This window comes from Pseudoliparis swirei, chromosome 13, assembly GCF_029220125.1.
Source record: "Pseudoliparis swirei isolate HS2019 ecotype Mariana Trench chromosome 13, NWPU_hadal_v1, whole genome shotgun sequence".
NCBI lineage: Eukaryota > Metazoa > Chordata > Actinopteri > Perciformes > Liparidae > Pseudoliparis > Pseudoliparis swirei.
The window spans coordinates 820840-848530 of NC_079400.1; the positions used below are offsets into that span (position 1 = coordinate 820840).

General features: G+C 47.9%; 3 protein-coding genes across 7 annotated transcripts in view; all 3 read left to right on the forward strand.

The window, feature by feature from the left end:
• The first annotated feature begins 2893 nt into the window (after window positions 1-2893).
• On the forward strand, window positions 2894-6106 carry LOC130203904 (retinol dehydrogenase 13-like). Its single transcript, XM_056430363.1, has 7 exons — window positions 2894-3106; window positions 4041-4159; window positions 4265-4420; window positions 4521-4625; window positions 4773-4985; window positions 5091-5192; window positions 5684-6106. Exons 1-7 carry the CDS (start codon window positions 3018-3020, stop codon window positions 6010-6012), a joined length of 1113 nt encoding a protein of 370 aa, XP_056286338.1. The 5' UTR covers window positions 2894-3017; the 3' UTR covers window positions 6013-6106.
• Window positions 6107-8179: 2073 nt separating this feature from the next.
• Window positions 8180-12886, forward strand: decr2 (2,4-dienoyl CoA reductase 2, peroxisomal). 3 transcript variants are annotated; one of them, XM_056429522.1, is made up of 10 exons: window positions 8180-8315; window positions 9014-9203; window positions 9301-9369; window positions 10149-10200; window positions 10286-10421; window positions 10800-10924; window positions 11160-11253; window positions 11331-11435; window positions 12144-12332; window positions 12534-12886. In XM_056429522.1, the coding sequence occupies exons 2-10, from the start codon at window positions 9109-9111 to the stop codon at window positions 12566-12568; spliced, it is 900 nt and encodes a 299-aa protein (XP_056285497.1). In that variant the 5' UTR covers window positions 8180-8315; window positions 9014-9108; the 3' UTR covers window positions 12569-12886. The 3 variants fall into 3 exon arrangements, with proteins under 3 accessions (XP_056285497.1, XP_056285498.1, XP_056285496.1); XM_056429523.1 differs by having other exon boundaries at window positions 8181-8315; window positions 9108-9203; window positions 12144-12398; XM_056429521.1 differs by having other exon boundaries at window positions 8181-8315; window positions 9108-9203.
• A 1850-nt stretch (window positions 12887-14736) lies between these two features.
• The window catches only part of rab11fip3 (RAB11 family interacting protein 3 (class II)), a 30862-nt gene continuing 17907 nt past the window's right edge, over window positions 14737-27691 (forward strand). For all 3 annotated transcript variants that reach the window (XM_056429161.1, XM_056429163.1, XM_056429162.1), the window contains exons 1-2: window positions 14737-16395; window positions 25675-25768. In XM_056429161.1, coding sequence (XP_056285136.1) covers window positions 16234-16395; window positions 25675-25768 — 256 coding nt within the window. In that variant the 5' untranslated portion in view covers window positions 14737-16233. The remainder of the gene's footprint in view (window positions 16396-25674; window positions 25769-27691) is intronic.

Sequence of the window (27691 nt, forward strand, 5' to 3'; positions counted from 1 at the left end):
GAACCTCGAAGGGGTTCAGTTCCACAGATGAGGAAAGTCTCCGACGAGATCCCTCGCCGTGGTGCTGCTGCGTCCGCTGCCCGCCCAGAAGACCCGGTGCTCCCGAGGAGCCGCTTCACTTTCGTGACTTTCTTCGGAGGCGGAATAATTCAGAGCATCATCTGCTGCTGGAGGCTGAGATGAGGACAGCGGCTGCACGGATCCCTCCTCGGAGCGCCTCAACCTGCCAACAGCGGGAGGAGGAGGAGGAGGCTGCGTGTTTATCTTTCGCTCCACCGGTGGTCCGCATGACCCAGTTCAGCACCACGCACACACGCACACACACGCACACACACGCACACACACACAGGCGATCCCATTCACGCACGTGCACGCCGGGGCTCAGCAAACCTCCTCTCTCTGCAGCGCGCATGGACCCGTCTTCAGCTCTGCGTCCTGCTCTCAGTCTGCTCCGTCTGTCCAGCGGAACTCTGGGGGTGTGTGTGGAGAGGGTGGGGGGGATCTGGCTCCTCTGCTGGTCCGACCAGTCAGCTCCCTCATTGTTCGCCGTCTCCACCCTCTGGCAAACTAATAGTCTCACGTGTCCCGGGTCCTAGCGCCGGGATGCACCATTCCCGCTGTCCAGACCCCAGTGAGTCCACGGGCTTCTCCTTTTGATTCAAGCTTTGAAGGAACACAACAAGCTGCTCCTCTCTTGCATAATTCAACAGTTTATGGCCTCAAGTTCTTCACGCGGCGCCTTTGCCAACTGTCATTATGAGGTAACAGTGAGACAAGACTCTCAATTAACTCAGAGCCTGGCAGCTCCCCTCTATCTTTACTTACATGTTCAACAACGGGCAGATTGGACTGAGAGAACAGCATCAGCATAACAGGGATAACATGAATCATCATCATCAAATACCACCGATCAGATGGGTTGATGGCTTCTGCTCATGAAGAGATATACAAATTGTACTTGATTTCCCCTCAGGCCCTTATACATGTCTTTACGTTTATGAGCAACTTCTTTTTTATTGCTATAGTTATTGATTTCACATCAATGCATATATATTTTTTTGCTTTTTTCCCTTCTCCCAGGCCAGATTTGCATTGAAACATTGCAGGTCCTGAGCTGCATCTTGTCAAAGCTCAAGGCTCATGCTGAGAAGAGTGAAAGATAAACTGTGTTCAGCAGTATGCGGATCAGGGGGAAAGCATGAAGCCGTTGAGGAGGAAACAGGCGCTAAAGTGTTTTATTTGGTGAGATGTGCATATTGAATAGCTGCATCTTCATAAATCACAGTGGAGGTCAGAGCACACATGGGCTGACAGCAGAGAGCACACCGGGTCGAACCCACCAGGGATACACACCTCTGTGAACAAATAGAGCAGGGCTGCTCCTCCCTCTCTTCTTTCAGGCACCAGACTCACGTCCTAGTTTGGACTTTTTATGTGTCACCTCGAGTTCGCCACGTCTCGTTGCAAAGGGGGTGGCCTTGTTTTTTTCACCGTTCTCAAATCTTTCTTCATGAACGGTTTACTTTGTGTCTGAGCTGCTCTAGAAACGGCAGCGTCATCGTGGAGGGATGTTGACACAGGCCCTCAAGCTAAATGGTATATTATATGTTCTGTTTTTAGAACAATTTTATATCTACAGCAGGCAGGAAGAAACAAGAGGAACGTTGTTGTGCTCTTCTTCATGGGTAGACGAAATCAAATGATCGTGCGCATTTAAAACCATGAAAGTGTATGCCTCCACAAACCACACTGAATATGTCTGAGAGTAGACGCGGGGCACAGGAGACACAGTTGAGTGTCTTAGATGAGCAGGATTTACATCAAAAACTCTTTGAAAAAAATCAGAAAAAAATATTAAAATAAAGAAGAAAGATTTAGTTTAACTTTAGAGAAGTATTGAATTCAAATGGATGCTGCATGCGGATAGCGCTCACAGGCATTAGCGTGACCCTCCACAGCGGACCCTCTCCGTCTCATAGAGCTCTCTTCCCTCTTCCTCTCCTTCAGTCTCACCTGGCTCCCCACAGAACAGCAAAGGCATTTCACATCGTTTTTCACAATCACAAAACAAAAGGGGGGAAAAAAGCAATTTACAACCACATCACTCTGAATAATATTAATATTAATGGATTCCATTTGTAACGCACTCTTCATCCAAGAATCTCAGTGCCACAGAGCCAGTAGTTAAAACTGTAATAAAAAAGGAATATTTGAAACAAGTCCTAAAAGTATTACACAGTTCTTCTCTACTGACTCAAAATCCTCCCGATAATCCCACAATTTCATTTTGTTCTCATGACATTTTTATGTGACGACAAGAACAAATTTAAATGCAATGGAGGGATTACTTTGGTTTCCCTGAGTTATCAACATTTTGAACTCACTGCATGCACTTCAAGTACAAGGCCAGAATGAGTAAAGATAGTTTCATAAAGACGAACACAAAACACACAAAGTGTTCTCTAGATACACAAACACTCACATTCTTTAGTGTCTTACGCTATTTAAAAATTCAATTCAGTTTATTTGTATAGCCCATTTTCACAAATTACAAACTCCCCTCAGAGTGCTTTACAATCTGTACACATAGACATCCCTGACCTTTGACCTCGCATCGGATCAGGAGCAACTCCCAAACAACCCTTCAGGGTAAAAGGTCAGAACCCTTGAGGAGAGAACAGAGGAGGATCCCTCTCCAGGATGGACAGGTGTCATAGATGTCATGTGACCAGAAGGACAGATTTAGAGTTAAAACACATTCAATGAATATGACAGAGTATGAATAATGTTGCAAAACACAAAAAAGTCGTTTACTGCTTGTTTTGGACGCACGCTACATTTGGCACTACATTTCCCACAATTCCATTCGGCTTTACGCTCGGCTGGTGACGCTAAAAACATGCGCGCTTAACCTTGTGGCTCGAGCGTGTTGTCAAACCAACCCGTGTAAACGGGGCTGTAACCGGTGACCTGTGACCTGTGACCTGTGACCTGTCACCTGTGTTTCGGGTCCATCCATGCCGCCGCGTTCCTCTGGAGGAATGAACAAATACGTCCTCCCGGTCTCGGTGTTCGGGACGGCGCTCGGAGCCGCTGCTTTACTGAAGTGAGTCGTTATAGGCCATGTCATAATGCAGCTGTGAATGTACTGCATGTGTCAGGTAACGCGTTACAGCTGAATGTAACGTCTCCGTCAAGGTGTTACGTAAGGAACGTTAGTATTACGCTTCTTATCCGAGCCGGTCCAGCAGCCCCTCGGCCCAGCGGGGCGCCTCACACAGGCAGCGCGACCCGGGAGGGTTCTGCCTGTTCCTGCTGGAGAGAGGGACATGAACATGTGTGCAGTTCCAGGGGAAAGCGTGCCTTTTACTTCTTTTGTTTGTTGAGAGACCACTGCTTCAAAATTGCATAATGCACTCATTAATATGCACTGATGGGTACTTTAGTGACATTGACATCCAGCTCTGAGACCTGTTGGTCTCAACGCGACTCAGGCCTGGCTCACCGCTCTGCTGGGACAAGGCACTTATCACACTTGACCCACAAGAAGCTTCAATTACTGCCGGATGGACAACATGACAAGCACATCTACATTAGATTTGTCCTCAAATCAATTCAATAAATAAAAAAGCTATAATCCTGGACTTTCACCAAATGAGTGGCGGGACGAAGGATACACAGCCGAACAATAGAAGAGTGGTGGGAACGACGGCGGCTCGCTCTGTGTTTATTCTTTTGATTCATTCACAGTTCATGAGGCTATAGTGAGAACTTAAGGACATTTTTTGTTGTTTGAATAATGAAGTACGGAAATGGACATTACTTTCTTTTGGCTGCGTCAACTCAAAAAGCCACGATGCGTCGGTGGCCATTAGATTTATAGTTTTATTTGATTTATTTGGACAAATGGCCGGGTTCAGTCGGCCGGGCAACAGAGACGGCACTGTGCTGCTCATCTGAGAACTCCATGCGACCCGTGAGGCTGAACGAGGAGGTGCGCTTGAATAAGATGTGGCCCTGCACTTTAATGATTCTCACAGGAACCATGTGACTGGAGGCCGGTGTCCCAGTAAGGCGACCATTAGGGGGAAGACTGTGATCGTCACGGGAGCCAACACGGGCATCGGGAAGGAGACGGCCCGGGAACTGGCCAAGAGAGGTGAGAGGAAATAATGATGCAACAACAAACCACACACACAGTATCTTCAGCTGTTCTTTTGCTCACAATGACACAATCCCCCCCCCCCCATTTTGGCATCTTCAGGGGGTCGGATCATTATGGGATGTCGGGACATGGAGAAGTGCGAGGAGGCTGCAAAGGAAATTAGGGGGACGACTCTGAATCCTCAGGTTTACGCGTGCCGCCTCGACCTGGCCTCCGGGAAGTCCATTCGGGAGTTTGCAGAGCGAATGAAACGAGGTGAGAAAACAAAGCGCATCGCTTCTCCAGTTCTGTGTTCGCTTACCGGAGTCAAGCCGACTCGGGAACAACATGAAATAACAAGGTGGTTGTCTTGTAGAGCAGCAGCGTGTGGATGTGCTCATCAACAATGCTGGAGTCATGAGATGTCCAGCAGGGAGGACAGAAGACGGCTTTGACATGCAGTTTGGAGTCAACCACTTGGGTACGGACTTCAACTGAACCAACAAAGATGGAGGCTGGTGTCTGTTCCTCTAAACTTCTGTGAGAAAATGTCTCAAAAGTATATTTAAATTCTAATAAAGCCTCGCTGTCTCCATCCGACCCCGACGACATGTCCGTCTTCCTCCAGGCCACTTCTTGTTGACAAACCTCCTGCTGGACAAGTTGAAGGCGTCCGCCCCCAGCAGAGTGATCAACCTGACCTCCCTCGCCCACGTCGTTGGAAAGATGGACTTTGTGGACTTGAACTGGGAGAAGAGAAAGTTTGATACCAAGCAGGCGTACTGTCAGAGCAAGCTCGCCAACGTGCTGTTCACCAGAGAGCTCGCCAAGCGCTTACGAGGCAAGTCTGCAGGCGGACGCACGAGTGGGCGTGTGGGAGGGAGTTCGGCCTCTGTCCTCGTTTGTAATTGGCCATTGGGTGTGTATTTTTAAATGTGTGTAACAGGCACAGGAGTCACAGTGAACGCGACACACCCAGGCGTTGTTGCCACGGATCTCGGGAGGCACACGGGTCTCCACCAGTCGCAGTTCTCCAGCTCTGTGCTCAGTGAGGATCCTGCTTTCTAACTGGATTCTGGATTTAGAGAAATCAATTAATGCTTAGTTAGCTGAGCCGTATGAGCTCGTGGCTCCACATGGCATTGGGCTACAGTGAATGTTCTATTCTAACCTCTAACACCTCCTGCCACAGCCTGTGGGTGTTACCCATGTTGTGGCTGATGTTCTTTACTTTTACTGGACATCAGTGAATGCACATGTTTAAACACATTTGTTTTAATGCATGCACTCAAAGGTAATAAAGATCCTCTCATCATTTAAAGAATAATATAATCCACAGTGCAACATGAGACAGATATAAACAAACATACTTGTTGCACATTCATGTATGTGCATGTCATATATCACGGAGAACAGGAATACAGTTCTTGGCGTTGACCAATACATCTAAAAAAGGATGAGATCTAAAAATGTAAAACATGGTATTCATGCTGAGTTTTAACCAGCAAACATGTGCTCTCCACCAACCCCCCCCTCCAGGTCCCTTTTTCTCCATGCTGGTAAAGAGCCCAGACATGGGGGCCCAGCCCAGCGTCTACCTGGCCGTGTCCGAGGAGATGGAAGGGGTGACGGGGAGGTACTACGACGTGATGACGGAGAAGGAACCGGCGCCCCAAGCCCTGGATGAGGAGGCAGCCCGCCAGCTGTGGGAGGTCAGCAGCAGGCTGGTGGGTCTGGAGGGTCTGGAGGAGTCCAACCCACCAGCAGAAGTCCAGAGCAGAGCTCCACAGACTGCTGGAGAGCAGAGACCCGGACCGAGCCCAGGAGCAGCTGTCGATGCGGCGCGGCTGGAGGCCGGCGGGGGATGATGGACCTTTTATTGCTTAAGCTGCGTCTGGCTCGTAAAACAATGAACTGTCAGTTAGTCTGGTTGTCTGAATAAAGACCGTCTTTTGTACATGCCGTGATGTTCCTGCATCAGGAGAGTTTCTCTAAAACGTGCTCAACAAAAACACCCTTTTAAGATGACTTTTTTGAGCGAGACTTTAATTTGGAAGAAAAAAGTCACACTAGTTTCCACACTTACTCACTTTAATACCCTCCGGGGTGTCACTGCTGCAGACTCACGGTGGTGGCCAGTGTTCTTTTAATAGATATTGCTGCGTAACTAAGGAAACGTGTTGGAGCAGATATAGCCTCACGGTAGAAGTTGTTTTGTTGACTTTATGACTCTTCTACTTGCGCTACTGTTAGAAAAAGCATTCAGCATTTACCAGTAAAAAGTTATTTCATCTTACTTTAAGTTATTTGTATTCCTTCAAAGATTTTGGAAAATTATATAAACAGGGCTGCAAAAAATTGGGTTTCATTTCTACTTCTTTACTTAAGAAATAAACATGTTTAGTCTTTGTTTATTTCTTACGAGTAATGCTTAGTAACACTAAAGTATGATTTACACGTTGTACTAACTTGTCATTTGCTCGTGTTTCATCGTATCAAGAATGTGTTTACACAGTTGGACAGTGCTTACAAAGATTTTTTTTAAATAGTGTTGTATACAGTCGTTGAGTTGGAGAAACTTGGAGAAAAGAACATAAATAAAAGGAGGGTTATATATATATATATTAATTGGAGAGAGGCATTCTCGTGCATGTTTACTGCAGGCTCATATTAAGAGTACTGCTAATGGTTTTATCAGTGGATTCAAGCAGAAAAGACAAATGGCGCCATCTGGATGTCGAATTACAGACGAGTAAACTTTTATATTTTTTAGACATGTGTACATAACTACTTATTCCGATTCTTTTCAAATGTGTGAAGTTTTTCTTTATATTAGAAGCATTTGATCAACCTTGCATACTATATGAGATTAGATTAATGCAAGCTAATATTATGAAGATAGACAAACACATCCAAACACGTCTGCTTTGAAAAAGGTCAACACTGGAAGGTCATTTGAGGGAAACCCACCCTGTTAAAACTGTCTGGTGTAAAAAGCATTAGCATCCAATAGCATCTCTTCTCCTGTTCTGCTTTGGTTGTTTACGCCATCTGAAAAACAAATCAAGTTACCAAAGCACTCATCCTGCAAGTTTGATCCTCTCAGACCTCTCAGGGTAAAGACGAATATCCCACCAGTCGGAGGGCTCCATTGCGCAGGGCTTTCCCAACAGTAACTCCCACAGCATGGATCAATAAGGGCCACTCTCACACTAATGCACCCGATCAGGCCTGAAACTGGAAACCAGGAATCGTTTATTCAGTGTTGGTTTACCAGTGAAGTCCCTCGCCGGTGCCATCCGAGAAGATGCTATTATTGTAGAACAACAGAATCACCGGCTTCTCCTTTGCTCTCCAGATTATCAAGACCTCCCAGACCCCGGAGCAACATGCGGCCGAGATACTTTCTCTTTCCTGCATGAATCAAAGCAATCCTGACCTCTAAAGACCAGTATTAAAAGTGTGAACCCCTATAATCAGGCACGTGCACAGACAGACCCCATGTGGTGCTCCAGCTCCTCCCCTTTGGCCCTGGAGGAGAAAAGGGCCCCTTCTGCTGGAGACACATTTGTTCTTCATTAATAAGTATTGAAGAATAAAAATGACTGTCATCAATTCCCCCCAAATGTGTTTTAATATCTGACGGCATTTATTTGAGTTATTGTGAGAACCCCCCCCCCCAGTTTATTATATGGCATTTTCGCTCCTATCATTTTGTAAATGAAAATAAATTGTAATTGTTAATCAAACATGTCATTGTGTTCAGCTCTCATGTCTCAGGACACGATGTGTTTCAGGTGTTGCTCACTTCCAGTTGCAGTGATCAATAGATACTCATTTGGCGATGGTCTTCTCTCTGGTTTGAGCACGTGCCCCCCAACATGTCTGTGCACGTGCCTGCCTATAATAATACATTATGTATTAAATAAACGAGAATAAGTTAGGGAGTGGAAGATATTTGCGTTCTTGAACGCACCTCGACCGGACTTCATTGCCCACAATGCATTGCTAAAGGATGGCGAAAAAAAGTTAGCGTCCAAAGTACAACTAGTTCCGAGTGCAGAGACACAGGTCTGCGCGTGAGGCGGCTGGTCCAGGTGTGTGTTGGGGCTTCGTGTGGAGGTCGTGACCCCCGGAGGAGCTGCACGGTGCGACGAGCTGCTTTCTCCAGGTAACGAGACGGGAGCGATCGGTAACGTGCACGGCAACCGAACTGCGCGAGCCCGACGGTACAGGCTGTTGGTGCGCAGCTGTGCTGAGACCTGCTTAACGAGTCCGTTACCGGGGGATGCGCACACACACGCACACACACACACACGCACGCGCGCACACACACTGACCTCACAGCGGCCATTAGCTCCACAGAGCGCTGCAGAAGACTCGGGACACTTTGACATGAGCTCCTCTAGGCGAGCTGACATCATCGATCAGGGACATGTACACATGTCCCATTAATGCAGAATGTTATTTAGCAATGTACGTTTTCAGAATGTCTTTCGGACAAAGGGCAGTGAACATATGATAGTTTCAAAACAAGAGGTCGTGTGTCTCACTTTAGCCCTGAGCCGGGGTAAAGTGAGACACACCTGAGCCATCAGGGGGGTAAAGGGATCCACTTCCTGTTCCACTTTAAAACTACCATAACAACATATACGTGTTTCGACATAAATCAATTTGTTTTGACACAACAGTTGATTTAGTTTACAGCAAGAACATTTAATTTGACATGCAACAAACACATTTTTGTGGAAAAAACCTACTTAGCACTTCTTGTTCATGGCAAGGGGGATGGGAGGGGCTTGAACACATAATGATCACATGACCACACATGTGTTCTGTTGTCTCACATGACCCCGCTCCCCCCTCCAGTGTGTGTGTTGCTCTGTGAGGTTGCAGGTGGTTGACGGCATCGTGATGATGACGATGCCACTGACTGCATTGAGTTCACGTGATTATTCATCAGCATGGCGGAGAGGAAAGGAGAGCCGCTGCCCGAAGACGTCGGCACAGACGACTGTCTGACGTCGTACACGCACATCTACAGTCCAGACTTGCTCAAGTACGTACGGACATACGCTGAACTCGACTTTGTTGACGCTTGCCACCGTGATGAAGTGACCTTATGACCTTATGAGGGTTTGCACTTTATTTTCCAGAGATCAGGTTGCTTTTATTACAGGTGGTGGATCTGGCATTGGACTCCGGATAGCTGAAATCTTCATGAGGTGAGAGGATTGTCTCTCCAAAACATGCCCAGATCTTGCAGTAATATCATCCTGTATTTAATCAAAGTGTTCTCCTTATATTCACATTATTGTTGCCTGTATAGGATACACAATATATGCATGTAGAATCAATGCTCCGTCACCATTATGTCATTACTATAAGTGTGAGTGAGATAGGAGGTGCACTTTAAACCTTCTGGTTTTGTTATCTGACAGTCAGACTTTCATCATGTTCCTTGTGCATAAAGTTTAAATAGTTTAATAATGGACTCATGTGGCAGAAAAGGATGCACTTTATCAAAATCAGCAACACACATTGTTACTGCATCTGTGTAGTGGGCCAACAGTCAGACGAACCCCAAGGTGAAGCCACTGTCTCCTCTCACATGTTGTGTGTGGGACCTCATCACATGTTTGACCTTCACCCTAACATCCCACAGCTCAGCCCTCTGTCTCCTCATCAGCCTTATTTCATTATCCGTGTTCTCATCAACACGATACACCATGCGGTCATCAGTCTTGACATTCGGGGACTCGTGGCAGAGCAGGGGTCGTTCTTCAATCAAGGGCTCGGCGGTTCGATGCCCCGCTCCGCTAGCCCATGTGTCCTTGGGCAAGACACTTATCTCCAAAAGTGGTCCCTTAAGCGGTGCCTGTGGTGTGTAATTGGGTATCGATGATAAGAGCCGGCTGCACCTCATGGTCGCCTCTGCCATCTGCGTGTGAAGGATGAGCGGAGGTCCGGTGACCATCAGCTATACATCTTTCTTTTCCTTCAGGCATGGCTGCGACACGGTGATTGCAAGCCGGAACTTGGACAAGCTCAAAGAGGTGATTCTTCTGAAACATAATGTCCACAACCCTCCATGATTTAGCTCCCGCTGTAAAGAGCTAATGTATTAAAATGACCGTGCAGGCAGCTAAGAAGCTGTGTGCAGCGTCAGGGCGCCGCTGCCTCCCGCTGTGTCTGGACGTGAGGCGGCCGGAGAGCATCGCCGCCGCCGTGGACGAGACGCTGAAGGAACTGGGACGCATAGACATCCTCGTGAACAGTACGTCACCTCTTAGTGACCAGGCTAAAATACATCTAGATTTCTGTTGCTAATGATCCCTGTGTTTGTGGTTCCCACGCGGTCTCTCCCCCTCACACGCGTGTTTACAATGCATCCTGCCGACATGCGTGTAAACACCTTGCAAAGTGTCTGGAGGGTGAATATGCACACGCCTACTTTGAGCACGAGGTCAAGTGTGAAAGGTTTTAGTCTAATCATCAACTTTGCTGATGCTGTATCTGTCTTTATCTTCTGTCTTTGCACTCTAGTCCCATCTACAAACTGTTACGTCAAGATATAACATGGCCTGAATGTGTGCAACATCATTCATGCATTTCTAGATTTCATGGCTTTGGTTAATGTTGTTGTTGTTGACAGATGCTGCTGGAAATTTCCTCTGCCCGGCTAGCTCCCTCTCCTTCAATGCCTTCAAGACCGTCCTGGAGATCGACACGATGGGCACCTTCAACACCAGCAAGGTGGTTTATGAGAAGTGGTTCCAGGTACAGTCCACTCCGAGAGGTCTCCCTTCCTTGTTTTATTATCTCATTGCGCTGAAATGATGATAATGCGGTATCTTACAGAACACAACTAGGTTATCCATCAATCATTTCCCATAGTCTTGGCTCTCTGCACTTCTCTCTGGCTAGAGGCCAGGAAAGAGCAACGATGACTGAATACTTTGTGGCTGCACTCTGAAGCCGGTTGATGACGCACCCATCCCCCTTCTGTATGCAGGCGCACGGCGGCAACATCGTGAACATCTCAGCGACGCTCGGGTACAGGGGCCAGGGCCTCCAGGTGCATGCTGGCTCTGCGAAGGCTGCAAATGGTAAGAGGGTTCCTCCTGTGACTGCAGTTCTATCTAAACTCCAATGGGGGACTCAGTGCTGCCTCTGCTGTCCCCAGATGCCATGACCAAGCACCTGGCGGTGGAGTGGGGGCCCAGTGGGGTGAGGGTGAACACTGTGGCTCCAGGTCCCGTCTCCGGCACGGAGGGCTTCCGCAGACTCGGTAAAGATTCAACCAAATACTGACAACGTGGCTAATTTATAGATTATACACTTAACAAGCATTCTTTTTTTATTAACGATGTTTTGATCTCTTTACAGTAAGAAACAGTCAAACACACAACCCTCAGAAACTTGTGTTTTTGGGCTTTTGTTATCGGCTGATAATACCAAAGTCTTACAATTGTTACATGGCTTTTATAATACTTTTATTATTATGTATGCTCTTGACTCTAAACTCAATTATCTCGACTAAATAGCAATAAACTAATGTGCCAGAAAATCTAATGAATACAAGTTTAAATTGTCAGTTAATAGTTAAAATGTTAATAGAAAGTATTGAGTACATGATAACTTGAGTTGTCCAGCTACCTCTCAGTGGTAGTTGTACGAATGATGATGACATGCGAGTTTAAATATATGGGGGGACATAACCATCCATCCATTATCAATACCGCTTCATCCTCATTCGGGTCGCGGGGCGCTGGAGCCGATCCCAGCTGTCATAGGGCGAAGGCAGGGTCACCTGGACAGGCCGCCAGTCCATCTCAGGGGGACATAACCACTTTCTATAATTAATAGTGTTCAATAATATGGTAATGTTCCACCCATAAGGACATGTTTGGGCCATAAGGGGGAGCTGATGAAACGTGTGTAACATGTATGTGAAACGACTCACAGCATGAGTTTCCTTCTCCTCTGAATGCCTCAGGCGGCCCCACAGCGGAGCTTGTGGGTGCGTTCCGGTCCATCCCTCTGCAGCGGGCCGGCAACAAGACGGAGATGGCCCACTGCACCCTGTTCCTGGCCAGCCGGGCCTCCTCCTATGTGACCGGAGCCATCCTGGTGGCGGACGGCGGGTCGTGGCTGACCTCGGCCAACGACGTCTCCATGCTGTTGGGTATAGCCTCCTCTAAATCTGCTAAACTCTGAACGGGGGGGCTCTTTGGTCCTCCTCCTGACCCAGGTGTGTAGGAGGAGGAGCAGCTTGAGGTCCATGTCGAGACAACATGACTGAGAATGTGTTTGGAAATGTCAAATATATTGTATACATGACAGTAAAACCTCTATTAATTCACTTGTCTCTCTTGTTTTCTTTCAGGTTATTGGTCATCTGAAAAGAAAGTAGACAAATAAATACTGAAAACAAACGAGTATTTTAGGCCTTCTGTAGAACTTATGCTACAGGTTCAGTATTGGTGGTTTATCGCCCAGTTGCTTCCAGCGTGTCTTACTAAGTGGCAGGAGGAGTTGAACATTAATGTACTGTATACTTACTGTATTATGTGCTTAGAATCATACTAATGGATCAATTTAAAGAAGAATTTGGGGATTGTTCAGCCATTACACTGCTGTGTATTGTCATCATGCATTTCATGTATAATTATGTTAATCACATACCATTTAATTTGATTTTCAATACCTCATTTATTAATAAAATCGTGTATAATTACAGTTTACTCTGACATTAGTTTTTTGCACGTACATACATCTTGTCCTCTGGTTGCTGTTCGACTGGCAGAAGGATGCATCGTTCTCGAAGCTTGAATTATACCTGTAGAGGAGTCGACTGTAATCCAAATCCAGTAGATTGAATTTATGGTTCCCTACATAAGTAGACTAAAATACACATTACTGATTCACATTAACGATAGATGGTTATGTTTATTAGACTGCTCTGAGGGATTTTATGACCAGAAATGAGACTCCGCAATTGCAAACCGGAGAAAGAAAATCCCTCTGTCGGCCAGAAGGGGGCGCCAACACATTAGAATTGCAACCATTCAACAGTCACTTTTCTCAAAATAAATATCTATTTAATATTTGTTACTGTGTGTGTGTTATAAACTTTTGAATATTAATGCTTCCAGAAATGTAAACATCCGCCATGCTGACGTCATTGAGCAGACAGACCCCTCACCTCTGAAGCTGAACTTTAACCTGTGTGAAGGGCTGCTGACTTAAAGCGAGTCTACATGAGTGCAGGGCGTTGTTTTGATTTGAATGCAAACCCAAAATAAATACTATTTGGTAGCTGTTATGAAGCCCGATACTGCGGGGTGGTTTGTACGCTTGCGTGAAACGTCAGCGCTGTGTATGCGGCTGGAGGAGGAGGGGGAGGGGGAGGGGGAGGATGGGACACTGCTGATGCTGATGCGAGAGCTTCGCTGTCTGTGATCAACACTCGGAGGACTAACGACCAGGCGACGAGCTGCTCGGTGTCATGTCGGCCTCCTTCAGCCCCTCCGCCGGCCGAGGGGCGCCGGGCCTGACGGGTCTCTGGGGATAACGACGACATTTTGAAGAGGAACGGACTGTTTTCGGCTCGTCACTCGTCTGGCCTGTCGAGAGGCACACAGGTGGATTACCGCCGCTGGGAAGAGAAGAAGAAGGAGAAGAAGAAGAATCTAAATGAAGACGTAATCTCGGACTGTCGCGGAGGAGACCGTTTCCTTGACGACGCGTCAAACTGCGGAACACCGCGGCTGCTCTTTGATCGCCTTCAGCCGGACCGGGCGCGCGCGTTAGCTTAGCCAATAGGCTAATTTCGCGAGCTAAATCAGTTAGCAGCTCCTCTGGCTCGGAGGAAGTGGGATGCTCGTGGGGAGGGGGAGGAGCTAACGTCGGCTGCTACCGTGACGTCACTGTCGGTGTTGTGATGAGAGATGTAACGTCGTATGACTCGAGGTTCTATTGAGGCGCGAGGGCTCTGGCGACGCCGGTTTACCTCGCGGGATAAGATTGGATAATCTGGTTGAGAGAGAGAGGGGGGAGATAGGGGGAGAGAGAGAGAGGGAGGGAGAGCTCATGTTGACAAAACACCGGGGGGCGTCTTAACGAGCACGTTTGTATTTCGTTGAATTGTCTCGCGAGCAGAAGATGCGCGCGCGCCTCGTCGGTTTCCCGCTGAGTCTTCATGGCGGCGCCTCGCCAGCTCTCTGGCCGCCATGCCGGCCGGAGGCGCAGGTCAGAGTCACTTTGACTACCGGTTGCGTTGTTGCCAAGAAGTCAGCTACTGAGGTTAAAACCACACATTATGTGTGAATCCCTTTCCTGACGTGGTTCATAAACCCGCCTACGGCTACTAATGGTATCCCTACAACGTTACACTACTATTTGAAACGTGTTTTTGTTTGTTTTGTTTTTTTAATGTCAGAGGTGACGTTCGCCGATGTTTGTCGGAACCGCACACATCCATTACGCTACTTCATTGGAGGCGTGCAGTGCCGTCTGAGAACATGGCGTTGAAGCTGAAGAGGTGGATCGCCCGCCGCAGTGAGATGATACAGCGGCTCCTGTGAAGCGGAACACACAGATCTACATGGAGCAGCCGGCCCTGCCGGGCCCTCTGGGGCCCACACAGTGGGAGTCAGAACACGCGCTTCCTCTCGGATCTCACCCACTGGATTCAGACAATAGAGGCGAGCTCTGCCAAAACAAAGGTGGCCAGACTGGTTTGGATTTCAGAAACGACGACCAGGATCAGACTTTACAACAAAGAGAGAGAGACAACTTTCACCTGGACAAACCAGTCGAGTTTGACAACCTAATAAATATCGCTGATTTCCCCGGCGGAGGTTTGCCGTTTGATGGAGATCAGTTCGGTGATTCCAAAGCTCCTCTTCGTGGTACTTCTCACATAGAGTCCTTCACAGAAAAGAGACCCGATGAACTGAGTGACTTCACTCTGTCGTGGCTTCTTCCTCCCAAACTCCGTGATGTGGTTGAACGAAGCTGTGCCCACGAGGAGCCGAGCCGGACGCAGGAGGCCCGTCTGGAGAGCTCGCGGGCCCTCAGTCGTCAGCCTGAGTCAACACGCCTCAGTCCACCGGCCTCTCCATCAAAGATTTCAGACGGGCATTCCGATACCGACACGGGGGATCCGTTTTTGTTGGTGGACCTCTCAAATGGGTTCTCTTGTCTCCCTCCAGAGTCCCCGGGCGAGTTGAACCCACAGGGTGTCAGCGAGGAGCTGGTGGACCTGTCCCAGGAGGAGGAGGCCGGGGGGGAGGGCGAAGGCAGGGAGACTTTGTCACTTGAAACCAGAGACAAAGGTTTATTCCCCGATCAAGTGACCGATCTGCCTCTCGCCTTGAGCTCGGCCCTGCCAGGTTTACCTGAGAACCGCCTCCCACCAAACAAAGTCCACGAGCCACCGGAGCGCAGCGAGGGATCCGTGCCTTTGTTGGATTCAGAGGTTCCGGACTGCGACGGCAGTCTGAGTCTGCGTCCGGACATTCCTCCCGCCGGTATCCGCGCAGATAGACCCGTTCCGTCGGATTCATCGGCGGAGGAGTCGGGGGTGGAACATGCAGGAGCGACTGTGAACAGAAGTGTGACTCCGGAGCAACGGGGGGGGAATGACTCGTGCGCTCTGCGTCTGTCGGCCGAAGCTCCATCGCTGACTCTGGCTGACGATGTCTTCGCCCAGGAGGGAGCTCTGCTCCCGGAGACCTGCTCTGGGGAAACAGAGTCCACGCATTTGATGGAGGACGATATTTGTTCCGGGGACACAAATCAAGGGAATCGGACGATGGCGTTGGATCTGTGCGGCTGCCGGCGAGGTCCACGGCGAGGAGACTCTGGGCGCGAAACCCCGGGCGGGGGTCCCGGGCGGACGTGTTCCCGACCCGGCGGCCGGACGGAGGGAAGAGGAGAGGGCGACGGACGGCGGCCGGCTCGCAGGAACAGATCGTCACCGAGGGGCTTCTTTTGACCTCTCAGTTCAGGATTTACACACGACTTCTCCTGAGGCCGGCCGGACTCGAGAGCCAACCGGGGAGAGCACTTCTCTGTTTCAGATGGAGGCAGATGACTCGCTGCCGATGGTCTCGGCCGTCACTCCGGGGGAGGAGGACGTCTCCCCGCTGAAAGCTGTGTTCGATGCTTTAGACCAAGATGGAGACGGCTTCGTCCGCATTGAGGAGTTCATGGAGTTTGCTGCCGCCTACGGGGCCGATCAGGTGAGGCCTCTTCAGTCGGCTGCTGCGGGGTAACGCCTGCCGACTGCCGCTCTGTGAACCTACTCCAGACATAAATGATTTATAATGGATGTTTCTGCTGAACCTCTTTCAAAAAAGCTGCTTAATTCAATGACGTTCCTTTGCTAACAGCTTTTCAACTTGTTTAGGATCTCCATCTATTTGCAAGTCACTTTTCTTTAAAAGTGTGTTTTTTTGGTGATAATTGTTTTTTATTTGGTGCAATTTATATGTTTTTTGTGTCGTTACGAAATCTGGGCCCTGATTATGAGTTTGAATGTTTTAATGAACTCTATTGATATTGTGTCGCAGAGTTAACACAACAAAGCAGCTCCTTACATTCAGTGTTATCGATGTGGCTCCTGCACACCATGACAGCCATGCATGGATTAGTGGGTCAGCTATATTTGGTCAGGATTTGGGTTTGCATCCGGATAAGTCTGTCAAGCATCTTGGCTGTAATTAATTCTCTCCTAAAACACTCCTTGTCTCATTTGCATATCCTGCAGTTTGGGAATGCTCTCTGGAGACGTCACCCCGCCAGGCCCCTCCCCCTTGTGTTGCACAGGCCCCTCCCCCTTGTGTTGCTCAGGGCCCTCCCGTGAAATAGTTTCACCATTACTGGAAACGCTAACAACTCCTCAAATTCAAATGTCATACATTATTCGATGCGTTACGAAATGACGAGAGAAGAGAAGCTGTTTGCTTCATTAAAATAAGTCACCACATAATCTATTTAAAGTTATTAACTAAACCGTTTTACTCGGAGTAAGAATGCCGTGCGTTTCTCTTCCTGTCAGACGGGCTCGTCTGTTCACGAGAATCAGACTGAGCTCCGGCAAGTGATCACACCATTTGCAAACAATGATGTCACCCGACCGGCCGCCGAGGTAACCGACCCGTCAAGTGTGCCCTGATGAGCACGATATACCTTCATAAACTCATTCATCTCGGTTTCCTCATGACGCAAGAACACTAATCTAGTGTCACTCGCAGTATCGATAATCCATTTGAATATACAGGACTGTCTCAGAAAATTAGAATATTGTGATAAAGTTCTTTATTTTCTGTAATGCAATTAAAAAAACAAAAATGTCATGCATTCTGGATTCATTACAAATCAACTGAAATATTGCAAGCCTTTTATTCTTTTAATATTGCTGATTATGGCTTACAGCTTAAGAAAACTCTAAAATCCTATCTCATAAAATTTTAATATTTCCTCAGACCAAGTAAAAAAAGATTTATAACAGCTGAGTGTTTGTCAAGGCTCAGGAAACCCTTGCAGGTGTTTCGAGTTAATTAGACAATTCAAGTGATTTGTTTAATACCCTACTAGTATACTTTTTCATGATATTCTAATATTTAGAGATAGGATATTTGAGTTTTCTTAAGCTGTAAGCCATAATCAGCAATAAATCAGAATAAAAGGCTTGCAATATTTCAGTTGATTTGTAATGAATCCAGAATGCATGACATTTTTGTTTTTTTAATTGCATTACAGAAAATAAAGAACTTCATCACAATATTCTAATTTTCTGAGACAGTCCTGTATGTCCCTTTTTGTTTTTATATTTGTTGATTTCTGGCCGCGGGGCTGATTCAGGCAACATATTTATTTATGCAATACATTCACCAGCTTGAATGCAACTCTTCTTGTGAGCGAGGCTTCTGGGTGTCTGGTGGCTGGTCCTCCACACACAGTGCTGGCTCACTAATGCTCTTTAATCCCTTCTCTCCGGGTCCGAGCGCCCTGGGGCCCCTGACCCGCCCCGTGTGGCGCGTCGGTTTCTGTGGCTCTCCAGGCAGGAACTGTGACGGATTAGGAGTCAAACGTATTCTCCTGAGTCAGAGGGAGTCCGTGGTTTGTGTGCCGCCACCAGCCGCCCACGGCCTGGTTTTAGGGATAGAGGAGCAGAGCTTTGTCATGTTAGTTTAATGTAAGTCATTTCCACCTGTTGTTTTGCCTGGCAGGCTAAAGGTGAGACATTTACCTGACACTGGGAGTTATTTCATGATCCGTTTCCCTGTGACTCCGTACCGTTTGGGTTCTCTTGCTAAACCTCCCGACTATCCAGATTGCAGCCGTTTCCTTTGGATCTTTCGTTTCTTCAAGTTTTTTCCCGCGGACCGCTAACCTGATTGTGCAGATTGATTACCTGCCTGCCTTTTTTATTCTCCCTGCTATCGAATATCTGGTTTCCCAGAGCTATGTGGTGCTCTTCCAAGAAACTCCGCTCACATTTCCTCCTTTCGTGATCAGAGAGAGAGACGGAGGCTTTGGCCTGTTCTCATTTACAATAAGAAAGCAGACTTATCTTTAGAATTTGTGGAATGTTATATAATGCATGTAACTTTTCCGTGGATTTGGGATTCATTAGCTGAACTCAAGGACCAGTGGGGAGTCGGGTCTGATCCAACACGGCCGACCAGCAGCCAAAGTCAGAGAGCCGATGTTTCTTCTCTGAGGGAGCAGAGGGTCACTCTTCTGATATCAGTTTGCAATACATGTGTGCTTCTCATATCTGAGTACGCTCTGCCCTGCGGTGTCCATGTAGTTCAGTATCTGGAGGTGGAAGTGGTTTGAATAACTTCCCCGCCTGCAGATTAGAGAAATATATTGTGGACCGTGGTGGTAAAACAAGTATTTTAGCCGTGTGGTTGAGGAAACCACAAGGAAATAGGTTCTAAGAACATTCATAAGTAACACTTTAAAGCAATCAGAATGGTAAAGTGCCTGTAAGCCCAGTGTAAATGTTAATGGTCACACTCGGGGCGTGACGGGGAGCTTTCTAGCTAAAGCGGTCTAAAAGAGGCGTTCTTCAGAAAGATTGAGTTTTCATATTTACTCTGTCAGGGTTGCGGGCGAGGAGCAGGCCTTGCATATGAACTATTGTGCGCCACTTTGCAAATATGCCAGACACAGCAGGAGCTTCATGAGGGATTTGCATGTGTGTTTGCTCGTGAGGTCGGACGCAAATGTTTCCCCCAGAACTCGTATGGTAGCGTGACCACGTGCATACGACACACACGAGCGTCACTGTGGCTCGAATGTGAGTTTTATGTGGTGGAGAAACAAAGTCTGTTGTACATCAACGTTTAATCACATTTCAACAGCAATCATGCAAGAAGATCTCTTTCTCAGCAGACCAGTTTCTACATTATTTACCGACCGCTATGAGAAGAACGCCTGATTTAAAGGCCGTGGTTGTCAAGTCTGTGTCGTGAAACCATCTGATCTACTGTAGTTTTAGTACCTGGAAAGAAAGACATTGGCCTCCAATGGGAACTGTCCCGCAGGCTGTGCCACATCTTCGAATTCCGTTCCTGAACAGATCATTCTGCCCGCCGCGCATCGGCTCCGCTCGCTGCTTTCGACCCTGATTCTGCACAAAAGCCGCGTTGAGCTGCATTGTGGTGGCGGCGCTCTCGTCAGTCGACTCCCGACCGGCCTGCCTCCCCTCACCCGCTGCTTTATGCCCTGACCCTCTAATCCACAGTGGAATGTCCCATGGCCTGAACCTCTCTGGAGTTCACTTTAGTGTGTTTTATATCCTAAGATCATTCTGCCTTTTTTCTTTTTAGCATCTACTGCCAACCCACGAGGCCTCTGAGCACGGCTATCAGAGTTTTGTTTCAGAACTATATCGTGAAATCCCCTCGGGGGGGGGGGGCAGAGTGCCTTCTCGGCTGAGTTTCCTTTGGTTTGTTTGTGTTCACTCTCTCAGGGCCGTGCTTGTTAGCTGTAACAATGCACATTATTCCACAATACATTATCTATATAACACTGTTTAATTGCATTTTCTTCAAAACAACAAAAGTCAAAGTGACAGATATATTCTACCACCTTTATGTATATTTGTTCTTTTTATTCGTGTTTTTGTACCTCTGTGGACTCAGAGTCCTGCAACACAGTTCCAATGTGTCTGGACTGCTGGTCTCTGCACAAATGGAAAAAAAACTAACTTGAAACCTTGAAATATGAGGTATTTAAATTGAGACGTATCCACAAAGTACCATTATACAACTTTTTTTTTAATGAAAAACATTTTTAGCCTGCCAAAACGTCATGCCAGTAAACTGTGTAACAGTAATTATATATCATGTTGAGAGAACCATACAAGACCATCGTAGAGGCAGTCAGACAGCAGGCCAGACGCAGTCAAGACAACCAGGGACCAGAGATCATGACGCAACACAACACCATCACATTGACCTGGTGCACATGGGGCCCTTAAACAGCTGTGGAGAGGCTTCTTCGGGGTCTGGGGGCCGAAATACAACCGGACTGAATTCACACTCGCCTCCAGTTTTGAGGTTGGACCTAGGAATAGCCAACGGGCTCGGCTCGCAGGACCCGAGGGGCCCGGCGCCGCTGAACCGGTCTGATGTCGGCCGCCTCGTCCAGCGGCTCCTCCAGCGAGTGTCGAAGCGGACGGTACGATGGAACACTGCCCTACTTACTGCACACGCAAGATCTAATAATAATTCACTGGTTATGATAGAAGTTATGTAAACCGATCACAGGCGCTCAGGCGCTCGTGATTCATCTCTTTGTGTCGAGGTGTTTCTGAACAACCTCATGGAACAACCTCGTGTTCTGCGAGCGGCGATGTTCCATTGAGAAGAAACGGGGAAACTAAAAGCTGTGTTCTACCGCCCACCAGCTGACCTCAGCCAAGTCGAGTTTCACAAGTTGAAACACTTCTGCTGCATGGAGAGGTCGAGCCGTGGGACGAGCAGCCGGATGCTAACGTGTCGTTGCAGCGCGAGCCACCGCGGTCAGATAGGCCACGCCCCCCTCTCGGTGCGGCCGGGCGGAATTCACCAAACCCAGATCATAAGCCGGTTGTTGGAGCGAGTTCATTGGGAGCGTCGGCTTCATGAGCCTCCTGAGCCACACCTCGGCATCCCGACAGATCATCTTGTTTTCACGTGTAACTGATGTATAAAAAGGCGCTGAAGACAGAATGGAGGTCATGGGGAGCGGCCATGTTCACCCGGTGGCTTTATGGAGGAGTAAAGAGCGAGCTGGAAGCACAGGAGCCTCGCTCCACGTGCTCTGGCTCCTCCCCAGCTCGTTCTGCCAAGGACTGCACGCCTTAAATGACGGTAATAATAGGTTAGTGTCATGCTGGGATGGAGCCTGAGAGATGACATTTGACTTGGTCTATTAATTCTGACAATAGATTGGGATTGCTCGGCATGAATAGCTCCGCAGGCGCATATCACCCAGGTCAGCTCATTGGGAACCAGATAGTAATAGTAAGCATTGAATGGGGTAACAGGTGAACTCAGGTGCCCTGTTGTTGTTCTTTCTGCTCTGATGTCCTGTAGTTACTGAAGTGCAGGTCCGCCTGTTGCCAGGTTACCGACTGTAGGAATATACCGGCTGCAGGTGAACTTATGTAATCGTCCAACAGTGCAGCAGCGGTTCTGTGCATGAAATCAGAATCAGTTTTATTGGCCAATTAGTTTGCACAAACAAGGAATTTGACTTGGTAAAGTGTCTCAGTGCTTACACAAAATATACATTACAACACAAAACAATACAGAACAAACAAACAGTGCAGTACAGAACAAACAGTGCAACGGTCTAAGAAGTTTTAGAAAGTGACTTAAAGTATATACAAGAGGAATGGCTATATACAGTAGCTGTGAAACAGTAGTGCCAGAAGAAGTGGAGAGTGTGAGAAGTGCAGGGATAAATATATATATATATATATGCTCCAGTGGGTTATTGTTTAGTTGTGAGACGGCGAGGGGGAAGAAACTGTTTTTGTGTCTGGAGGTTTTCGCGAGCAGTGATCTGTAGCGTCTACCAGAGGGGAGGAGTTTGAATAGTTAGTGTCCGGGGTGGGAGGGGTCTGCAGTGATGTTTCCTGCCCGTTTCCTGACTCTGGAGGTGTACAGGTCTTGGATGGTGGGCAGGTTGGCACCGATGATCTTCTCTGCAGACCTGACTGTCCGTTGGAGTCGGTTCTGATCCAGTTTGGTGGCCGATCCAAACCAGACAGTGATTGAAGTGCACAGAACAGACTCTATAACTGCGGTGTAGAACATGATCAGCAGCTCCTGAGGCAGGTTGTACTTCCTAAGCTGGAGCAGGAAGTAGATCCTCTGCTGGGCCTTCTTGATGATTGTGTTGACGTTAGGTTCCCACTTCAGGTTCCGGGAGATTGTGGATCCCAGAAACCTGAAGGATTCCACAGCCAACACAGTGTTATTGAGGATGGTGAGGGGTGGCTGGGGGGCTCCTCCTGAAGTCCACTGTCATCTCCACAGTCTGAAGCGTGTTCAGCTCCAGGTTGTTGCGACCGCACCACAGGACCAGCTGCTCAACTTCCCGCCTATATGCAGACTCGTCATCATCACGGATGAGGCCGATGACTGATGTGTCGTCTGCACATTGTAGGAGTTGAACAGATGGGTCTCCTGAGGTGCAGTCGTTCGTGTAGAGGGAGAAGAGCAGTGGGGAGAGCACGCCTCCCTGAGGAGCACCAGTGCTGACTGACCGGGAGCTGGATGTTGTTTCTCCCAGCCTCACCTGCTGCTTCCTGTCCATCAGGAAGTTTGTAATCCACTGACAGGTGGAGGCAGGCACAGTGAGCTGGGTGAGTTTGGTGAGGAGGACTTCTGGGATGATGGTGTTGAACGCTGAGCTGAAGTCCACAGCATCCTCATCGGTCCCTGGGGAGTGGAGGTGTTGCAGGATGGAGTGCAGCCCCATGTTCACTGCATCATCCACTGACCTGTTTGCCCGGGAGGCAAACTGCAGAGGGTCCAGCAGGGGGCCTGTGATGCCCTTCAGATAGGTCAAGACCAGTCTCTCCAAGGACTTCATGACCACAGACGACGGGCCTGTAGTCATTCAGCCCAGGGATGGAGGATGTTTTGGGAACCGGGATGATGGTGGAGCGAGGAACTTCACAATTTCAATTTCAGTTCCTCCTCCACCAGTCATTCAGGCAGGTTACCTTGGGGTGTTTGGGGACAGGCACAATGGTGGACATCTTGAAGCTCCAGAGATCTGTTGAAGATCCGTGTGAAGATGGGGGCCAGCTGATCAGACAGGAGGGTGACACACCGTCTGGGCCTGCTGCCTTCCTCGTCTTCTGTCTCACATCCTCTTCACAGACCGTCAGTGGGGGGTCAGGGGGAGGGGGGAGGTGATACCAGGGGATGCAGATGACTGTGTGAGGTCTGAGTTGGAGCGGGTGAGGGGTGTGAATGTGGGGTGATCAAACCTGCAGTAAAACACATTCAGATCGTCTCTCCATGGAGTGGGGGGAGGGTTTCCTATAGTTGGTGATGTCCCGCAGGCCTCTCCACACTGACGCTGGGTCGTTTCAGAGTAGCTTCTCTTTGCTCCTCTGATCTCCTGAGTCAATGTGTTTCTGGCCTGGTTGTACAGGATCCTGTCCCCACTCATGAAGGCCTCCTCTTTGTCTTGACGAAGCCGCCTGAGCCCTGCTGTGAACCACGGTTTATTGTTATTAAAGATGCAGTACGTTTTGGTGGGTACACACATGTCTTCACAGAAACTGATATATGACGTCACAGTTTCAGTGAGTTCCTCAAGTGATGTGGATGCAGCCTCAAAGACACTCCAGTCAGTGCAGTCACAGCAGGCCTGTAGCTCCAGCTTCGACTCGTTGGTCCATTTCTTCACGGTTTTCACCACAGGCTTTGCAGATTTAAGTTTCTGCCTGTAGCTTGGGAGGAGATGAACCAGGCAGTGATCAGAGAGTCCCAAAGCTGCACGGGAAACCGAGCGGTATCCGTTCTTCAGGATTGTGTAGCAGTGGTCGAGTGTGTTTTTGTCCCTGGTGGGACACTTAATGTGCTGCCTGTATTTCGGAAGTTCGCGGCTGAGTTTTGCTTGGTTGAAATCCCCAAGGATAATCAGAAGAGAGTCTGGGTGTTTTCGCTCCGTGCTGGTTCTCTGGTCAGCGAGGTGCCGGAGTGCTTTGCTAACGCAGGCTTGAGGTGGGATGTAGACACCGACAAGAATAAAGGAGGAAAACTCCCGCGGTGAATAAAACAGCTTGCAGTTTATAGATATGGATTCTAGGTGAGGAGTGCATATTTTCCATAGCGCTGTGGCATCTGTACACCAACTTTCGTTTATATAAAAGCAGACTCCTCCCCTTGTTTTCCCCGTTAATTCCTTAACGCGGTCCGCGCGGTGGAGGTGGAGGCAGGTGGAGGATGCTGTCTGGGATGTACTCACCGAGCCATGTTTCAGTGAAACACAGGGCAGAAGATCCTGATGAATCCCTGTTTGTTTTGTTGAGGAGCAGCAGCTCGTCCATTCTGTTGGGCAGAGAGCGGACGTTAGCCAGGTGTAGCGAGGGGAGCGGAGTTGGGAACCCGCGCTCTCGCAGTCGAACCAGCGCTCCACAGAGAGCAGCTGCTCCTCCAACCAATATCTCCAAACAAGTTTCTGGGTCTGTAAAGTCCGGTGAAAGGGTTTGAGGAATGGAAAGTCGAACATTCATGAGTTCTTCTCAAGAAAAAGTAATCGTAGAGGGAGTGCTGAAAACCATGCAAATAAACAAAAACATAAAAAACACGAGAGAGCGCACCACCGAGGCAGCCATCCGCGGCGCCATCTTGGATAATAACCAAAGGCGACATCGCTTCATTTATAGACACATGCATTTAAATAAACGTGGGTTTGACTTTCCATGTAAGAATGATTCTCCAAGCCATTGTTTATGTCTTACCTTAAAGAGTCCCTGGTGATGACGAGTTGTCTGCAACTGGAAAGCCTTTAAAGGATACTTTTATTTTTTATATTTTATTAGCCTTTGCACACTTTAAACTCATGACTCCAATAAAGCCAGAAACACTTGTGATAGCAAAAGAAGATTTTCTTTAGGAGGTCAGAAGTTGTTTTATTGACTGTTTTCTCCCGTAATCAAAACCTTGTAAATGACATAATTCCGCAGTAAAACTGTCATGACAGTGAAATGACCCGAAGGAAGAGTTCCTTTAGGAACTACTGCAGTAGTTTTGCGTTTCTTATCTTCAGCTCAATTATTGACTGGATGTGTTTTTCCGTTAAAGTCAGTATGTAAACATTGCAGTAAAGTAGTAGTCGTCGTTCCCCCCCCCCCCCCTCCTCCTCCTCCTCTTCTTACTCAATTGATGACATCATCTTGAAGCAACAGAACAAATGATCCGGTTCTGAGAAAGGGATTTTCTTTTGTTGCTGCGGTGAAACTAAAGATCTGAACGTCGTGTTTTGTCTTTCAGGTGAAGGATCTGGCCAAGTTTCTGGACCCCAGTGGACTGGGAGTGATCAGCTTTGAAGACTTCCACCGAGGAATCTCTGCCATCAGCAATGGAGGTCAGTCACGTTGTAACACTCCTCTATTCTATCTATCTATCACTCCTCTATTCTATCTATCTATCACTCCTCTATTCTATCTATCTATCACTCCTCTATTCTATCTATCTATCTATCACTCCTCTATTCTATCTATCTATCACTCCTCTATTCTATCTATCTATCACTCCTCTATTCTATCTATCTATCTATCTATCTATCACTCCTCTATTCCTGTGGTCAGGGGCGCGTGTCACATCGTGTTCTCACTCGTATTGACTATTGGCCTGTGAAGACTATAGTGAATGATCTGTGGAACGTACCTACTAAATGTATTTATTATTACATTTCGAGAGATTGTTTGACTAACCTGCTGCTGACACAATTCTACAATAATAATAATAATAATAATAATAATTTAGAATTGAATAGCGCTTTTCTAGTACACAAAGACGCTTCACATGGGGACAAGAGGCAAACAGAACCAAACAAAAAGGAAGCAGACAAAACAAACTAGAATGGGCACTCGGTAGAGCGCATACCTTCGCATATCATAAGATTGGGCATTGAATTATGAAAATGTTGGCATTAGTTGCATGCCAATTGTATAAGAATTGACCGCACTATGGTAAAAAGAAGATTTTGACCTATCCTTGACCTTTGACCCGATTGATCCCAAAATCTAATCAAATGGTCCCCGGATAATAACCAATCATCCCACCAAATTTCATGCGATTCGGTTAAAAACTTTTTTTGTTATGCGAATAACACGCATACAAATAAATAAATAAATAAATAAACTAGAACGGGCACTCGGTAGAGCGCATACCTTCACATATCACAAGATTGGGCAATGCCAATTGGACAAAAATGTATCGTGCTATGGTAAAAAAAAGATGTTGACCTTTCCATGACCTTGACCTTGACCTTTGACCCGATTGATCCCAAAATCTAATCAAATGGTCCCCGGATAATAACCAATCATCCCACCAAATTGCATGCGATTCAAGAAGATTTTGACCTGTTCATGACCTTTGACCTTGAACTTTGACCCGATCGATCCCAAAATGTAATCAACTGGTCCCCGGATAATAACCAATCATCCCACCAAATTTCATGCGATTCGGTTCAATACTTTTTGAGTTTTGCGAATAACACGCATACAAATAAATAAATAAATACACGGCGATCAAAACATAACCTTCCGCATTTTCAATGCGAAGGTAACTAACAGGACGTGTGGTAACAATGAGAAGGGAAGCAGACTGGAGGAGCTGTGTGGGTCGGATCGGGGTCAGGGGTCAGCAGGGGAAAGAGTTGAAGAGGTGTGTTTTGAGGGCTTAAATGATGGGGGGGTGGGAGCCTGACTGATGTGGATGGGGAGAGAGTTCCAGAGGGGGGGGTGCTGAGAAGGCCCGGTCCACCAGGTCCGGCGCTTGGTCCTGATGGTCTTCAGAGCGGTTGTGCCGGCGGACCTGAGGCAACGAGTTGGAGCGTGGAGGGGGAGGAGTCAGAGAGAGGGGGAGGGGCCAGGCTGTCTTTGTAGGTGATGAGTAGGTGTTTGAAGTCCATCCTGTTCTTGACCGGGAGAACAACAACAACAACAACAACCTCAGCTGCAAACTGGTGCACCTAGCTTTAGTCTCCAGCATCTGGCGTCGTCTCTCTGCCCCCCATGGCGCTAAATATCGTTGTCAACACAGTTCACCTCCATCGCTCCGCTGCCGGGAGGCTTTAGAAAGCAAAGGCAGGAGACTGACCCAATGTCTCTCTAACTGGACCCAACGGCTCTCATTCTGTCTCACTTTACTGCCCTCCTGTTCCACTTTACAGGCTCGGCAGTACAGGCTGCATGTTGGAAGGTCTCATATTCTGGAGTTCGCCCCTAAAATGAATACGTTGCAGAAGCCTGTCTTGCGGTCGTGTCTCCAGGTCTCCTCCGCC

What these genes read in the sequence shown, in the direction of transcription:
- LOC130203904 (XM_056430363.1), top strand. Translation starts at nt 3,018, where the DNA reads ATGCCGCCGCGTTCCTCTGGAGGAATGAACAAATACGTCCTCCCGGTC. An exon ending in GGAGCCGCTGCTTTACTGAA is followed by an intron (nt 3,107 to 4,040) that starts GTGAGTCGTTAT and finishes TGATTCTCACAG; the next exon opens with GAACCATGTGACTGGAGGCC. An exon ending in TGCAGAGCGAATGAAACGAG is followed by an intron (nt 4,421 to 4,520) that starts GTGAGAAAACAA and finishes GTTGTCTTGTAG; the next exon opens with AGCAGCAGCGTGTGGATGTG.
- decr2 (XM_056429522.1), top strand. Translation starts at nt 9,109, where the DNA reads ATGGCGGAGAGGAAAGGAGAGCCGCTGCCCGAAGACGTCGGCACAGAC. An exon ending in CTCTGCGAAGGCTGCAAATG is followed by an intron (nt 11,254 to 11,330) that starts GTAAGAGGGTTC and finishes TGCTGTCCCCAG; the next exon opens with ATGCCATGACCAAGCACCTG. An exon ending in CGACGTCTCCATGCTGTTGG is followed by an intron (nt 12,333 to 12,533) that starts GTATAGCCTCCT and finishes GTTTTCTTTCAG; the next exon opens with GTTATTGGTCATCTGAAAAG.